This window comes from Euprymna scolopes, chromosome 26 (assembly GCF_053919585.1).
Source record: "Euprymna scolopes isolate OS-2025 chromosome 26, ASM5391958v1, whole genome shotgun sequence".
Classification (NCBI taxonomy): Eukaryota; Metazoa; Mollusca; class Cephalopoda; order Sepiida; family Sepiolidae; genus Euprymna; species Euprymna scolopes.
In genome coordinates this window covers 96,816,474-96,834,299 of record NC_136507.1, presented here as the reverse complement: position 1 = coordinate 96,834,299, position 17,826 = coordinate 96,816,474, and the positions used below count along the sequence as shown (strand labels likewise).

The following is a 17,826-nucleotide window of genomic DNA, read 5'->3' as shown; positions in this document are numbered from 1 at the left end:
GCTACTCTGTATTTTTCTTGAATTTAATTACTAATAAGTTTTAAGTGAACTGCAAATTGAAATTTGTCATTTTCTACTACCTATAACCTATAAATGGTAAAGCTTTGTTATTTATTCAATTTAATTTTTGTTTTGAATGTAATAATTTTCAAAAACAGATTTATAAATAAACATATTTTAATTTTCTTTATAATTTTAACTACCTATAATTTATAAATCGTAAAGCTTTGTTATTTATTCAATTTAATTTTTGTTTTGAATGTAATAATTTTCAAAAACAGATTTATAAGTAAATATTTAATTAAATTTTTTTTTTTTGTAGAGAGCATGGGATTCATGAGATTGGTGTAAGTGCTAATGGTGTGTCAAGGTGAGTTCTCATTTTTTGTAATATTTCTGAATTTGTATGCAAAGAATTATAGAATAAACTTCGACTGTAAATTCCAATTTTATGTTTAATAAAATATTTAAACAAAATTTATTCTATTTTTATGAGTGAGAAATTTCTGATTTCTTTCATCATTTTTTTTTTTGATACTGTTAAAAATATTATAAAACTAGCTGACTGCCTAGCGTAAAATATGCTTAAATATGTTATATTGTACCCAATATATAGTAATGATTTCAAAAGTATAAAAACAGCAAGAAAAAAAAAAATGAATTGTTCCATCAGCTAGAATCGAAACCAAAACATATAGCACTCCAACATTAGTTGTTACCATTTGCACTATTGTCAGATGGATTAGAAATAATTAAAAATAAACTAACTTTAACATGTATATATTTGCGCATGCATACAAGTAACACATTTAGCCGACTTACGCCTGGCAAGTTCCAATGTTTTTCAATTTTGACCCCTTAGCAGCTATTTTTTGCAATCATTTGACTCGCCTTGTGCCACTCTGTAACCTTGCATCTGTGAAGAGATACACTTTGAAAAAATGGAGACCAACAGACAGACAGACATACTGAGTTTTATAAATTAGATTAATACATTAAATTTTTATTCATGTGTGACATATGTGTTGTAATTTTTTAGATGAGGATATTTTTTATTTGGATGATTTTGAAGTACTATTCTCATCTTGGTTGTTTTATTCATGTTTCAGTTGACGTCATCTCCAATCTCATCAGCTACATTTTCTTTTAACTTGGGAATCTTCTAAGTGATAGTCTTCTAGAGGTTGAAGGTTCAAACCTTATTGCAGGTGATAATAACTAAGAGTGTTAGGAAATAGGTCGAACATCAGAAAGAAATATGTTAAATTATATTGTAGACACGTTTTACCGGAAGTGAGGGTCAGCTGATCGGATCTGCGTGTGAGTCACGTGATCAGGTTAGCTGGAGTGAATGAGTTTGGGTTTGGACGTAGAGAACAGCGGACGGCTTAACAGGTCGTCCCCTCCCCTTCACTGGGAGGGACGCTGACGTGTGTGAAAATAAGAACCAAGCAAGCAAAGGCATTCACTTTCCATTCTTCTGCGATCGACATTTGGAAGGTGAATAAAAAAGTATATAAAATCAATTCATCGTCTTGGAGTGAATGAATATTCGTCCACAACGGGTTACCAGCCTCCCCTCCAAGAACGAGATGAATTCCAGGTGGACAAGATCAACGACGCATACAGAAGGTATGTCCAAAATACATGTACCACACACACACACACACACACATGAACAATTAGATATGAATATATCACAAATAGATAGAACATTAGACGATCACACACACACACACAACTGTATATGAACAATTAGATATAAATATATCACAAATAGACAGCAACATTTAGACAATCACACAACGGTCCCCTTTTATGATACCAACAATACAACAAGGGTAACATAAAATACATTGAAGACATTGCCAAGGCTGCTGCAAAAAATGTGTCTCCTCTCTATTTTACTAGAACTGAGAGTATCCTACATCTCTACAAAGCCACCATTCACCCATGCATTAAGTATTATGGCAACATGTGCATCGACCACTAGTCTCTTTCTCTTAGACAGGATTAAAAAAAGGAGTCTCCAATCTAATATGTCCTGTAGTGGTTGTGGGTGCATGTGCGTATTACATAATTTACAGTACATTTATAATGACATACTTGTTGCTGCGTGGTCTTCTCTGTCTTTTGGCCACTGCTTGAGGGGATTCGCCAACGACTTGAGGAGGTGAGTTCTGTTATAACAAGCTGCGTGCAAGACAGACACACGACGATATATATTTTTATATATTGGTTCATTTCACTCCCAGGTATCTCATCTTGGAGTGAAATTGATGATTTCAGACTTGTGGCATTTCTCTGCATCCATTTGGAGACCATCGTCCCCGTTATGGGAAGACCTGTTTAACCCATCTTGCTTGTTCGGTGTCTCAAATCCAACTCACTAAACTTAACTCAGCTTATTCAAACCGGAACCCTTGACACGTCACTTCCGATCCCCATTTGCATACTTTTCGGTGCATCTTGATTGGTCACCCAAGTTTGATACATGACCCTTTGACTCTTTCTGCACCTGCAATGCTTGCTCAACTTATTGTTTCCCACGATTCTATCTCTGTTATTTACTCCACTAGATAGATAGACAAACCGATAACAGACAAATGTTTCTACCCAGCGTTGCCCGGCATTTACCTAACAGTTTATTTTTTGGCAAAGACAGCTGATACTCAGGTCCAGTGGACAAAAGTAAGTGAGAGAGAGGGAGGGACTGTTCTTTGTTGCTTTCAGAAAATTCTCTGATTGCTGCAATTTTCAAAGAGGTCTGAAGTGGTTCCTCAGATAACGGATGAAATTAATGCTTGCTACAAGCTGATTGGTTAATGCATAACCAAATTACTTAACAGGGACAGCTCTCCACATCACGAAATAGATAATAATGTTTGTGACTGTTGCAGGTTTCTAGCTTTGATACATGCACCTCAAGGGTAGTGTAGGCTGAAATGTTACGAATATAACAACCGTGCTGTAGTGGATGAAGTACTTGGTAAAATTTAGTTGTAAGTTACACTCTTCTGGAGCTTAAAGGTTCAATCCTCAGTGTGGGTGGCACTCAAAATGCAATTGCGAATTATACTTCTATCCAAGCATAGCTGATGAAACAATAGCACCCTATCCCTATGGATTAAATAAAAGGTTGCATTTGAAATTGAGTTCAGATTCCCAAGTTTAACAGAAAAATTTCCGAGTTCAACAAGGTACATCTGAAGAAGGTCGGAGGTTACATCAACCAAAACATTGTGAAAATAACACTCAAGATGGAAACAGTCGTCTGAGGAATGCAAATAATATGTATAACAACCACGATGAAGTTTGACTAATACAATGTTCTTATTTTGTAGAATTTGTTATTTCCCTGATTTTATTGAAGAAGAGAAAGCTGATCAAATCTTTGACCGTCTCCATAAGGAGTTACCATGGAGGCAGAGGTCAGATGTTTGGCCAGATGGACGCACGTTTTTACAACCTCGACTAACGGCTTGGTATGGAGATTTACCTTATACTTACTCCGGACAAACGCATCAACCAAATCCAAAGGTTTGTGTGCAGGTTTATTCATATTCCTTCATATCTATAGATATAAAAGCAGAATGTATGTATGTATGCATGTACGCTTTTCCTCGATGTCCACAAAAGGCTTCTTTCAGAGAAGCGCTCGCTTGCTTCGCAACTTCTTAAAACTTTTTATATCATCTATAAATTGTAATATCTCATAGTTAACCACGGAGCTCGCCTGTCTATTTAATTTTATTGACTTTCAAACGTTAATTATTCCACATTTCCCGCATCGGCACGCGTTACATTCGGTTTTCGGTATAAACAAAAAGCAAAACTCTACTCTAATCACAGGCCCAGAGCCAGTGGTCTCTAGAGAGCTAAGTAACGTTTGGTCAATGTCGACTTCGTCATATCAGACGGTAGCTTTCATTTCGAGACGAGGGAGCGGGTTTTTAAAAACAAACAAACCGATTTATTGACCTCATTAAAAACTGTCCCGCACAAAATGCTAACTGCTGAATACCTATTGCCGTCACATCAATCAAAAACGCACATCTGTTTTTTTTTTTCACACTTTACTATTTTCCAACTGCGCGTCGTCAAGGCTTTTTTTTTCACGGGCACCTGTTTTTTTTCACACACACCTACAAACACCCGGGCAACGCCGGGTACCCCTCGCTAGTATAATAAAAATCTCACATGTCTGTTTAAATGTATGTATGTATGTATGTATGTATGTATGTATGTATTGTGACAAAATCCTCCTTTTTTGATGTCTCAGACAAAGCCCGAATGAAGAGGGAGGAGAATTTCGCGAAACCAATATCAGACGTTCATTCTTTAGATTTGACCATCACCCGATCCAGGCTTGGAATCTATAGCCGATAAGGTTTATAGCTATTAATTCATTTTGTTATTATTATTCTTTAATTCTGGTGATTAAAATTCTCTTCCTTCGGATTTAAGTACATCTCCATTCAGGCACAGCAGGGTGAAGTTTAAATTCGAATCCAACAGTGAAATTTTAGTATATACATAAATATATAATCTCCCCTTTTTTTTTTTTTTTGGATATATGAAACACGTACAACCTCGAAAGAGATCTTGCAACAGTTCAAAATTCAAATAATAAAGAAAATCATAATACAGAAAAAGTCCGAATATAACTGTTTGTGCGTCTTGCGCGGATTTATATTTTTTTTTTATAGCCGCACTAGAAAATAAATACGTTGACGAAAATATCAATATTCTTAGGAACAAAATGGGTGTGACGCGTATTCAAGTTTTACTAACCGTAACTGGTGGAGTCACTTGTCACTCTCTTATATATTTCCTTTTTTTTTTTTTTTTTTTATCCAACGGTTTACAACCTGCAGTTTGGAGTGCGGCCAGCCGTCAATATACGCTGTTATCTCCCTCTCCCAAATTCTGCAACTAATTTTATTTTATCGTCGATTCTCGACCATGGCTAAGAAGTGAAACTTGATCTGATTGGCCAGATCTTGACCAATTATGTTACTGTTCACTATCCTCGTTATCATCATCACTATTAATACAGTGTTCACTGATATTATATTGGTTCGCGACAGTATGTATGTATGTCTGCCTAACACTTTCGACAAAGGCGACGGATTTTCACGAGATCGGTATTGATTTGAAGCTCAACCCTTCGGACGACAAATATCGAAATTTGACTAAAAACATTAATTTCTTCACCCTCAACTGGGCTCTTCTCTACAGGGAGGGGTCGCTTTTTTTCCCGATATTTTCGAAAATCATCCCCTCTTTTCGATTGACTAGCCTTAATTTAAACCTTCGTCATTTCTGGTTTGGTGATGGACGCAACAGCAAAGATATCACTTTTTTGTTTTTCCATGTTCTTTTCCTCCTTTGCGGTATGGGTTCAAGCCTGGCTCCTGCCTACTACCACGTTTTTTTTTTTTTTTTTTTTCTCAACACACATCTCTAAACACCTGGGCAATGCTGGACAACGCTGGGCAACCAGGCTAGTATATTAATATATCTTTACTTGTTATGCTATTGGCTCCTAGAAAATACTAGGTAGTGAGCTCATGGCTGATTATCAGTGTATAATTTAGTAAAAACTTTGATAACAGAAAGGAGAAACATTCATATATACTTGTAAATATATGAACACATTATATAGACGATGATACAACATAGTTATATAAAGTCATTTATGTGTATATGTTTATGTTGCAATATTTATAACCAGGAGTGATAAGAATGAACTAATCATATAACAGAACCATTGTATACTAAATTTCTTTGAATTATTTGATCATAGCTTTTTCTTTTGACAGGAAAAGGGAACTGTTCTCCTGAACCTAACCTTGACTGGATTAATACAGGGTGACCCCAAAAAAACGTGATATCTCCATTATTTATTCATGGATTGTCCTTATTTTACAGGACATGGCAAAGTCAACGACCGTGAGTACACCAAGACCCCAGTGGGAGCTGGGACAAAGAATACACTGTGTTAAATTTCGTTCAGACAAAACTTTAAGAAACGGAGCCTAATTAGAGTTGGGGCACGTTTGTTTTGGGTCACTCTGTACACCTATTCTTTATCTAAAATTCTTTACAGTTGAAAGCTTCATTGACTGGATTAATACTGCCAATTTCTATTTGATCCAACTTTGAAATTGGATTATTTTCTGTTCTTTACAATAGAGTTGTTTTGGTACTTGTTAAAATAGAGTTGACGGATCATTATTTTTAATATGTGGTTTTAAGCAAAACAGCAGTACTTACTTGTCATGTCGAAAATAGTAATATATCCAAAAATTACGAAAATTGTGTTTTTAGTAAAAACAAAAAAGTCTATCTCTATGGTCTAAAATGGTACGTCAACCATTAAAGTGGTGAAAAGGGAGACAACTATATCCCCTGTGTTCGCAATCTTCAAGGTGTTCTCATCAACGGAAAATGCAATTTTCTGTAAAAATTACATAAAAGTAGTAATTTTCTGTTCGATGAATTTTTACAATCTTTGGATATATCACTATTTTCGACATGAAAATTAAGTTGTTTTTGCTTAAAACCATTTATTAAAAAAAAATTGATCTGTCGACTCTCTCTTAACAATAAGTGTTATTTCTTTTGCCATCTCCTTTTTGATAATTTTTCTATCATAAGAATAGCTATACACTCAAGAGTTTATTTATTTGTATATACAGGATTCAATCCTACACTAATTGATCATCATGAATTTAATCCTAAACTAATTGATCATCATGAATTTTAGAACACAGCTGCTGAGTGTAAGAAGTTGTAATGTGGGCTATATTTAGTTAAGTTTAATGGAAACCCTTTGTGAAAATTCAGATGCTTACAATTTTTTGTGAAATTTTTAATAATAGGTATTTAAGAAAAAAAAAAAGATGACTGAGACAAAGATGGTTGAATACGCTACAATAAAATCTCAAGACGGCCAGGCTTGATCCTGACCAAAGCTTTGACCATGTATAATGAAAGGAGAAATCGAATAGAGACTATGATTGGTTGAATAAACACAAAAAGAAAATGATGAGCGATGTTTCAAACTGTAAACATGTATGAACTATTTTTTTGTGGGGTCAGCCTATTTACATCTGTCATATTTGTGTATGTATATCCATAAAATAATCTGTCATATCTGTGTATGTATATCCAATAAATAGCTAGATCTTTTACAAATGAATGTAATTCTACGACTCATATATTATAACCCTAACACCCTCTCTGTCCGAGGGCCGGGCCGCATCCGTCGCTATCCTGGTTCACGGGAGCATACTTGTGATGTACTTCTGGCCGTGTTCGTCGCTCCCAGCTCACAGGACCATAGATGCAACCCAGCAGGGCTACATTCTTACTTGTCTAGTGGTGGACCCCTCAAGGGTGACCAGACACTCACTGGAAAATATCTTCTGCTGCTCAGGGCACGTGAAATGTGCATGACCCTAAGTCCGTGTGGCAACATTGTCGATTTCGGTCGTCACTCTGGCTTCGTGCTGGATCCAGTCTATCTCTTTATCATCTGGCGACAGGGCATACCTGAAATAAACTGCATTTTCATTCAGGCTGGCAAATCGAGAAACAAGGAAAAACTCTGGGACATTTTTATATAACGAAACAAAATAATTATTCATAAATCGTTTTACACTTGTTTATAGTCGAGTTCTTTGATTCAAGCTTCATGATGCAGGTTCCACTAATCAATTTCCCCGCTAAGAACAAGAGCCTTTCAACTTAGCTCTTATGAGGGTTTCGACCCCCCCCCCCCGGCGGTGGTGAGATCGGTGTGGACGCCTTGAATGCCAGTCGGTAAAAAGGACTCTAACTCTAAAAAGCCAATCGTTTTTATCAAATCAGTAATTCCTCCTTCCACCCTTTTGGAGTTATTCTTTCTTTTTCTTTTAGAGCTTATCTCTATCAGACCTCACCCCCCCCCCTGCACTGAGGTTTTTTTACTTGTTACCAATTAGGCATGATTAGTCACCCAGGTCGAACAATGCCTGGCAGTGACCCCTACTTTTTGACCCCCATTCTTCATCTCGCTCAACAGAGATTTTAAAAACAACCTTTCCGTTGTTGATAGATGTATTCTCGTTTGTCTTTCTCTTAAAAACCCCACCCCGGCACTGATGTGATAAGCGATAACTATTTATTTCCCATTGAAATATTTTATTTCTTCTGGACATTTTTCATAAACATCTGTTTTTCCCTGATCAAGTGTCAGCATGCCCCCCCCCCAACTATACCTCATCCTCTCCCATCTTCTCTTCTTCTATTTGAAAAGCAAGATCATCTGGTGTCACCAGGGATCTCGCCATAATATAACAAAGTTGTATTTTCTTTTTAAATAAATAGAAAAAAGTGTTTTTACAAAAAAAAAAAAGAAATTGATAGGAGTATAGATATATAAAATAAATAGTTCATTGTTTAATGGGAAAGACATTTTATTGTGATATAAAAAGTTTGCATAATTTTTTGCTGAGGTCGTGAGCACTTGTTTCTTAGTCTACAAAAATAAAAGCAAAATAGATTTACAAGAAAGAGCATGAACTCAGATATGCTGTGTATAAATCAGAATAGAAAAAGAGTCCTAAAACGTTGTCTGTTGAGCTATCTTTGTTGGTCAGTTGATTAGCTCATTTCCTCGTCTGATAAAGCTCTGCCTGTGTGTGTGATACTGTCAGGATGCCTAAACATTGTCTGTTGATAGCTGTGTGTCAAGCCATCTGTTGGTCGGATGATTGGCTCATCAGCTAAAGCTCTGCCTGATCTACAAAGTGCCGCAAATTCATCAACTCCCATAAACTAACCCTGACTCTTAAATATATTGACTTTGGGCTGGAAATCCGATGTGTCTCGTCTTTGTGTAAGCAGAAAAAGATTTTCCCTCTCGGCCACTGTCCTGGGTCATGACTCTTTCTACTTCTAACAACACTTCTTTTCCCAGTGAATCTGCTCCCTCGTGGCTCTGACTCTTGGGGAGGAGAAGGAGGGGGAGAATTCATAGTATCACAAGTAAGTTGTTCCAGAAACTCTTGCTTCCCTTATTTAGTTCTTTAGTCCTGATATTCCATGAGCGATGTTTCTGACAAAGAGGGAAGAATTGCTGTTCCATCTAATATTTATTGTTGGCAAATTTTTGACATTGAAGTGGATTTTTTTTTTTTTTTTTTTTTTTAATCTCCTTACATCAGGTCCTGGATATGATCTAAAACTATATCCGATGGTGAGGCCCCGCCTTGTGGAGTGTGGCGCCACCCTTTAATTGCCATTGCTCCAAGGTCCACTCTGATCTGGAGTAGTAGTACCTGTTAGGGCCCCAACTATGGGTTAAATAGAATCCGACTTAAAAAACAAATATATGCCATTAAAAATCGTTCCTCAAAATAACCAGATTCGGCATTAAATAACCTGAAAAAGGTTGATATGCCGTAAAACAAAAACAACCAACCAACCTTACATCAAGTGGCTTCATGCCTTGTCTGGAGCGATTTCCATAAGAAAATATAATTTATTACTCTTTCATTAAAAAGTCCCAATGTTGGAATAAACAATCAAATTGATTGTGCTTGTTCAAATATTTAAACAACAAAAGAAATTCAGAATTTTTGTAAGGAAGGTTTCTATATTTTTTATTATTTGTATTATTCAAACTATTATTTTTATTTTGGTTGTTATTTTCACAAAATGTTTAAACCAATGTAACCTTCATCCTTCTTTGGATGCACCTTTGCAAATGGGTAAAAGTTGTAGTTCTTTAATTTAGAATGAATGCGTTATACTAAATTGATGATTGAATCTGATAAAATTTGTGCATTAAATACAAATCCCTATTAATTCCTAAACATGTATCAAATGGATACCATAATACTTGGTTTACTGCACCTTTTCATAATAAAGGTCCACACAAAATTTCAGCTAGATCAGCCTCATAGTTTCCAAAAATAAGTGGAATGGACAGACAGGCAAACAGGCAAAGAGAACTATAATATAGATATTAAATTATAAGGTGTATTAATATAAAACATTAAGCTAATAAAATATTTAAAAAATCTCAGTTATAAGGATTGGTAGGAATCTTTAAGATTAAGTACTTTACTAAAGGGAAGAATAAGTAGAAAATTGAAACATTGCAAATAATGGATGGTATTTCTCAACATGCAAACCAGATTTCTTATATGTCTCTTCACAAGAACAAGTTAAAAGAAAAACTGGTACTTGTGTAGAATTTGAACCCGACGTAACTAACCGTCCGCTCAGCTTTGCTCAGAACATGACGTCATGCACTTGGGTTTGACTAATCTGACATGAGATGCCGATCAATGCACAGCAAAGAAGCAGACGATCTTTGAGGAAAATATTGGGGGGGGGGGGGAATCAACAGCATCAGCTGGGAGCTTCTCAACAGTTACCTTTTCAAGTTTATGTGGAGACATAAATTTGGTAATGAGCCTTTTGTCTTAATCTTAAACTATATATCGGAAAGTTATCCGATTGGGTTGGGGAAATTTCTTTCACATTTGCTGTCTCTTCTAACCCCACTTTAACATCGTCTGATGCGATTGTAAAAAAGTCTTCCTAATCCTAAGGAAATACCTCGGCTGTCTTAATTTAATCTAATTTTTAAAAAATCGGTTGCCCACCCCCACCCTGCATGAAAAAAAAAAATTCATGAAAAGAAACCAAAAAATAGCAAAAAAGTTTACTTTTTTACAAAAAAAAAAAGAAAAGATGAAAAAAAAAAATAATACCTGAAAAACAAAGTAAATAAAATAAAATATACATCAAGTGTGCTTGAAAGCCAAATCACAATGTAATATTAGGAAAAAAAAACAAATATTTTACTTGTTTGAAATTTATAATTTAAATATATTTCAGAGCCAATTATAAAATAAATTATAAATTTCAAACAAGTAAAATATTTGTTTTTTTTCCTAATATTACTTTGTGATTTCGCTTTCAAGCGCACTTGATGCGTATTTTATTTTATTCAAATTAAATCAACGTTTCTATAATGGAACTCACACTCTTGACATTAAAAAAGTGTTTTTTTAAAAAACTTTGTTCAAAAAACATATGACAAAAAAAATTGATTTTTTTTATTAGTTTTTTCAATTTTGTTTGACAAAAAAAAAGTTGAGAAAAATACAACTTATTTATTTATTTTTTTTCACTTAAAAAAAAAATTGTTACAAGAATAAAACAGAAATTGTTACAGTAGGTCAATGTTTCTTTTTGTTATATTTTGGTGATTTTATTATACTTATATACTTTCTTCAGTGTTTTCCTTGGGTAGCATTGTAACACTTTGATAATTGGTGATGCTTGACGAAAGCCGGCAGTTTACGCCATGTTCCGAGCAAAGTCGAATGGCCAGTTATTACATCTGGTTCAAATTTTGCACAAGTACCAAAAAACTAAAGCTACCACAAAATTATATTTTCTTTCTAATAAAGTAAAATATATTTAGCAAAATTATTTCTCCTACATGCTTTTTTTTTTTTTTTTTTCAGTGGCATCCAGTCTTACAGGATCTTCGAGAACATTTACAAAAGTCACTTGGGATTTATTTCAATTCTATGTTAGCTAACCTTTACAGAGATGGCCATGACAGTGTTGGTTGGCATACGGACAAGAACCCGGCACTTGGAGAACAACCAACCATCGCATCACTTTCGTTTGGAGACAGTAGGACGTTTGAGCTGAGAAAGAATCCACCTCCAGTAATTGTTCTTTTTTGTTTTTTTTTGCCTTTAAAAAAAAAAAAAAATCCATTCTTTTCTACTAGAATTTTTCAGACTTTTACATTTTGTTAGAATCCTAATTTATAGACATTTTGTAAATTATATATTTTGGAGATGCAGATATTTTGCATTATTTGGATTATTATTGAGTGTTATTTGCACAATAGTTTGGTCGATGAACCTCTCATCTTCTTCAATTAAATAAAAAGATTCCATCAGGATTACATAAAAGGTTTTGTTTGAAATTCTGTGCAGATTCCCAAGTTTGACAGGAAGATTCCTGAGTTTGACAGGAAGATTCCCGAGTTTGACGTAACTATTCCCTGAGTTTGATGGAACAATTTCCTTTCAATTTAACCTAAATACGGAACTTCGGAAATGTAAAGCTAACCCCTCCTCCCTCTCTTTCCTTTATCAAACATGGCAAATTATACATCTGGAGAAAGTCGACCGGAACATTGTGCAAATAACACTCAAGATAGGAACATTAATCTGATTAATCTAAATAATATAAACATCCTTCATCTAAAAAATTCAGAACTATAAACATGCGCAAAGTTAATATTTTCTGATAGGTGTTGCCCAGGATGAATAATATTTAATATTTAGATAATAATCTTCATTCGTTGACTCCAAACTGATTCCGATTTTGTTGGAGAGGGGAGGGGTCGGTTTTCCAGCCACTTTATGTACTAACTAAAGAGAAGTAACTCTGATTTTTTATTCGGGGAGTTATGGTCCCTTATACCAACTTATTCCTTTAGGAATCTATAAAAATGAGTTATGTGTGTGTGTATGTCCAGAGAGAGGAATGAGCTGGGCAGGGAGAAAGAGTAGGTAAGGAGGGGGAAGGCTAAAACAAGAGAAGTGGAGAAAGAGGGAGAAATAGAAGTTTTAACAGAAATATGTTACACTTTTGCTTTGGGCAATGCCAAGTAACCTTGTCAGTAATAAATAATAAAATTTGAAGTGATGATATGCATTTGAATTGATTCTCACAAGTTTAGGCAAACTGTATAAGTTGTTGTCATTACTGGGATTTTAAATAAGTCTGAAAAGCCATGATAGACTTCACAATCAAAACTCCAACTCTTTATGAACATTGTTTTGTTTTTTTTTATACAAAATTTGGATGTCCAAAACATTCTGCAGACGTGTTTTTTTTTTCTCCTCGTCAATTGTAAACTGTTAATATTGTATTTCTTAGGAAGAAAATGGCGATTATACTTATATGGAGCATCTGAAAGTTCCGCTGATTCATGGAAGCCTTTTAACTATGGAAGGAGCTCTTCAACATGATTGGCAGGTTGGCTTCTCTAATTTATCATTAGTGAAAACTTTTGAAAATACTACTTGATTATTATTACCATTATTATTTTTATCAATTGATTATTATAATCATTGATTAGTATCATTATTATTACCGTTTGTATTTATTTTTTTTATTTACGTTCACCCCTAACAAGGTATATCACTATTTGGACGTAAAGGGCTACTAGTTGGGACCATGCCTAGGAAAGATTAACAAGATGTTGGTTTACATTACATTTAAACTTTTGGATATCAATATAGCCAGGGAAGCAGGTAACAGGAAGGGAATTCCAAAGTCTAGCTGTTTGAGGGAAGAAATTATTAGAATAGAAAGCTTTCTGGCATTTAGGGACCTCACCAGTGAAGGGGTGAGATTTTGTTGCTAAGCGGGTTTTTCGGGAATATGTACATTGAAGGGGCACAAGAGCAAGGAGTTCATCAGAGCTCATTCCTTTAAAACATTTATAAAACAGGCACAGAGATGCAACATTGCGGCGATTGGACAGGGGTTGGAACTTAGTTGACAAACTGGGACCTATTAGATTGAAAACTCTTTTTTTGGACCTTATCCAAGAGGGAGAGGCTAGTGGTAGATGCACCACCCCAGATGTGGCAACAATATTCCATACATGGGCGAATGGTGGCCTTGTAGAGGTGTAGAATACTTAGGTGTGAATAGTCTTGTAGCTTGATAGTGGGATCCCACCTTCTTTGCAATGCCCTCAATGTCACCTGATCATCATTATTATTGTTAATATTATAGTTAATATTATTATTGTTAATATTATTATTAATATTATTATTGTTAATATTACAGTTAATATTATTATTGTTAATATTATAGTTAATATTATTTATAACACTTGATTATCATCATTATTATTAATATTACCATTATTTTTATTAGACCAGTATTTTTCATATTATTATAAAATTATAAGCCATCCTTGGTGTATGATTACTATTTCATGTTATGTAACCAGTAGTTAAAGAATTTATTGGTTAAATATTTTCACATGGACAGACATGCATACATACATCTACTATTTTATTTATATAGATATAGCAAATCTCAGAAAGTGGTTAAATTTATGAAAAATAAATTTAAAATAAAATATAATTTATGAAAATAACACTCTAGATGAGAAAATCTAGGCGTTATTTTCACGTTTCAGTCGACCTTCTTAAGGTGTATCATCTCAAACTTGCAAATCTTTCTATCGAACTCTGGAATCTGCAAAGAAGTTTGACAAAGATTCCTTAGTTGATACACTTGAAGATGGTCGGAGGTTACATCAACATTGTGAAAATAGCACTCGAGATGAGAACAGTAGTCTGAAGGATTCCAATAATAGTCAATCTTTATCTCAAAAATTCAGAAACACCATTATTTTTATTTATTTATTTATAATAAACCACTTAAAGATAAGGGTTAATGAGATTAATAGATTGCATTAGTGATGGGACGATTCTAATATTTTACCGATTCTAAATTCCTAATTCCGATGCAATTACATTTTCCAATGTTAAAAAAAAAAATCTCTAAATATCTTGTTATAGAGTTGTTGTTTTTATCTTTTTTTATTCATGAATTGCCGTAAAAACATATTTGATATGTGCATATATTTTTGCAAGCATAGAAAAATACACTTGGGAGGTTGATATATAGACTTTAGTTTCACTCATAGTTTAAAATAAATATCATTTTATCATTAGTATTGACAATGGAAAATTAAATTTAAAAAAAGAAAACAATTAAAAGAATCGTTTTTAGCATTGGAAAATATGCATACATCTTTTTGATACTGCCAAAAGTTTCAATTTTTCTGATTCTGGATTCTGATTAATTGTCCTAACACTAATCTTCATACTTCGATGCGATTAACACAAAATTGGTGTGGTGGCCTTCTGTCAAAAAGTGGCAGTTGTCATATGTGTTTTTATAGTGAGTAAAATAATATTTATCAAATTGCTGCCTTACAAAAATTGGAATGGTCGATAATTTTCAGCGTAATCTGCCTTGAAAGTGAAACTTAAAAAATAAAAATACATTTTAGAAAATAGCATTCTTTTGCATATTTGTTTTATATATAGAATTTCAATTCCTACCAACCAGCAATGATTCAGGCCTCACAGACCTACAACTATTATATGACCGGGAGGCATATAGACTAGTCCAATTACTCAGTTATTATGGCATAGACCTACCAGTTTCTTCACTTTTATTGTTCTTCAGTATTTCTATCATGAAGCGATTTATTGAAATAAAATATAATAAAAGGACATTATTGAAAAGTATACAATAAAAATTAACAAAATTATAAAAAGAAAACTTTAATAACAAAATTAAAAAATAAGTTTTTATTTTATTTTAAACTAGCAGTTCAGCCCAGCTTTGCTCAGTCCCTATGTATTCATATGTGTTCATAACTTAATGTACCTATAATATATATATATATATATATATATATATATATATATATATATATTTTAAAAAGTTTGACTCATATCCAGGTAACCTACATCTAAAATTTCAAGTGTTTAGACACAAAATTGGCGGAGGAGTTTGGTAGAGTCTGCAAAAGTCAACTCTTTCAACTTTGACCTCTTGGCAGCCAAATTTTTGCCTAAAAACTGATTAAAAAGCTTGCTGCATGTCTGAATACCCTTTATGTAAAATTTCAAATGTTTAGACCTAAAATTTGCTGAATAGTTTGTTAGATACCGCAAAGGGTAGCCAAATTTTCGGCCAAAAACCGATTAAAAAGCTTGCCCTGTGTCTGAATACACTTTATGTAAAATTTCAAATGTTTAAGTCAAATATTGGCTGAGAGGTCAAATTTTTTAAAACTTTGACCCTAATCTTGACCCCTTAACATTTATTGTTTTGAGCTCAAAACAAGTTAAAATGTTTGATTCATGTACAAGGAACCTACATCTAAAATTTCAAGTGTTTAGACCCAAAATTGGCGGAGGAGTTTGGTAAAGTTTTTAAAGGTCAAATTGTTGAGTTATGACCCCCTTGACAACCAAATTTCTGGCTGAAAACCGATTAAAAAGATTTTCATAAATGTCAATATCCTTATGTCCAATCACGAGTCTGTAGACTGAAAATTGACAGAGTAATTTGGTAGGGAAATGTACACACACAGACAGACAGACAGACAGACAGACAGACAGACAATTTCACTTTTATAGATATATAGATTTTATAAGAAATATATGTTTATCGGATTATAAAAATAAAAGTTTTTTATTTTAATTTATGTAATAAGATTGAAAACACTTTCCAATGATTATTAAATAAAAAAGAACAATCGGAAAAACATAAAAAAAAAAAGAGTATGTGCACAGAGGAGATATAAGTGTAAAAAAAAAAAAAAAGTGAAGGAACTGATTTGCCTTGTCACCACTTCCGGTAGCAGCCATACCGGAAGGTAGGAAGTATGTTAGCTGACTATTACTCAATTATTACTTAAGTAAACGCTCACTAATGAAAAGTCGAGGTTAGTTTTTAATGTGGCGAAAATTCAGCTCCCCAAAAGGGGCACTCTAGACTGGGATAAAAATGAAATCAATTTTGATTGTTCACTTGTCTCCTAGTATTTCAATAAATGAGACTTGGAAATCAAAATTCCACAGAAAATGTCATATTTTAACGATCCTGAAATTACGTAAATGACATTGCTGATAATTATAGAAATTAAGCTCTTTTAACAAATTAAGATTATAGCTTTTTTATTGTCTGTACTAAACATTAAACTCCATTAATGTTAAAAATTTCCCTTAATTTCATGGCGATGAACAGTAGCTTTGAGTTTTTTTCCTTGCTAATGGAGCCAAAAGCGGCATTGTTGAAGGGTTTGAATCCTTCAACTAGCGCTGATGGTCATCTCCTGCATTGATGATTTCATAAGCATGAAGCACTAGTGTCTGTTGTTGTAAAAAGTAATTATTTATATTTATATATACAAATATTAAGTAAAAAGTAATTATTTATATTTATATATACAAATATTAAGTAAAAAGTAATTATTTATATTTATATATACAAATATCAAGTAAAAAGTAATTATTTATATTTATATATACAAATATCAAGTAAAAAGTAATTATTTATATTTATATATACAAATATCAAGTAAAAAGTAATTATTTATATTTATATATACAAATATTAAGTAAAAAGTAATTATTTATATTTATATATACAAATATTAAGTAAAAAGTAATTATTTATATTTATATATACAAATATTAAGTAAAAAGTAATTATTTATATTTATATATACAAATATTAAGTAAAAAGTAATTATTTATATTTATATATACAAATATTAAGTAAAAAGTAATTATTTATATTTATATATACAAATATTAAGTAAAAAGTAATTATTTATATTTATATATACAAATATTAAGTAAAAAGTAATTATTTATATTTATATATACAAATATTAAGTAAAAAGTAATTATTTATATTTATATATACAAATATTAAGTAAAAAGTAATTATTTATATTTATATATACAAATATTAAGCCCTCTCTTTTTAACAAATAGAACAAATTAACTGAATGGTTAAAAATGTTGGACGAGTTAGTCAGATCCAAATTTCCAATCATTCGATCGATGGTACAGTTATATAAGCCACCCTTAAGATAGTAACCATGAATAGTAAGTATTCATTTATATGAAAAAAAAAAAACAATTATTAAGTCCATCTATCTGAGAAAAATATGAATAGTTT

At 32.9% G+C, this 17,826-nt stretch overlaps 1 protein-coding gene across 2 annotated transcripts in view; it reads left to right on the top strand.

The window, feature by feature from the left end:
- The window catches only part of LOC145248294 (alpha-ketoglutarate-dependent dioxygenase alkB homolog 3-like), a 37,549-nt gene that overhangs the window by 13,737 nt on the left and 5,986 nt on the right, over nt 1-17,826 (top strand). For both annotated transcript variants that reach the window (XM_080110171.1, XM_080110170.1), the window contains exons 4-7: nt 323-370; nt 3,345-3,540; nt 11,535-11,744; nt 12,973-13,071. In XM_080110171.1, the coding sequence (XP_079966297.1) occupies nt 323-370; nt 3,345-3,540; nt 11,535-11,744; nt 12,973-13,071 (553 nt within the window). The remainder of the gene's footprint in view (nt 1-322; nt 371-3,344; nt 3,541-11,534; nt 11,745-12,972; nt 13,072-17,826) is intronic.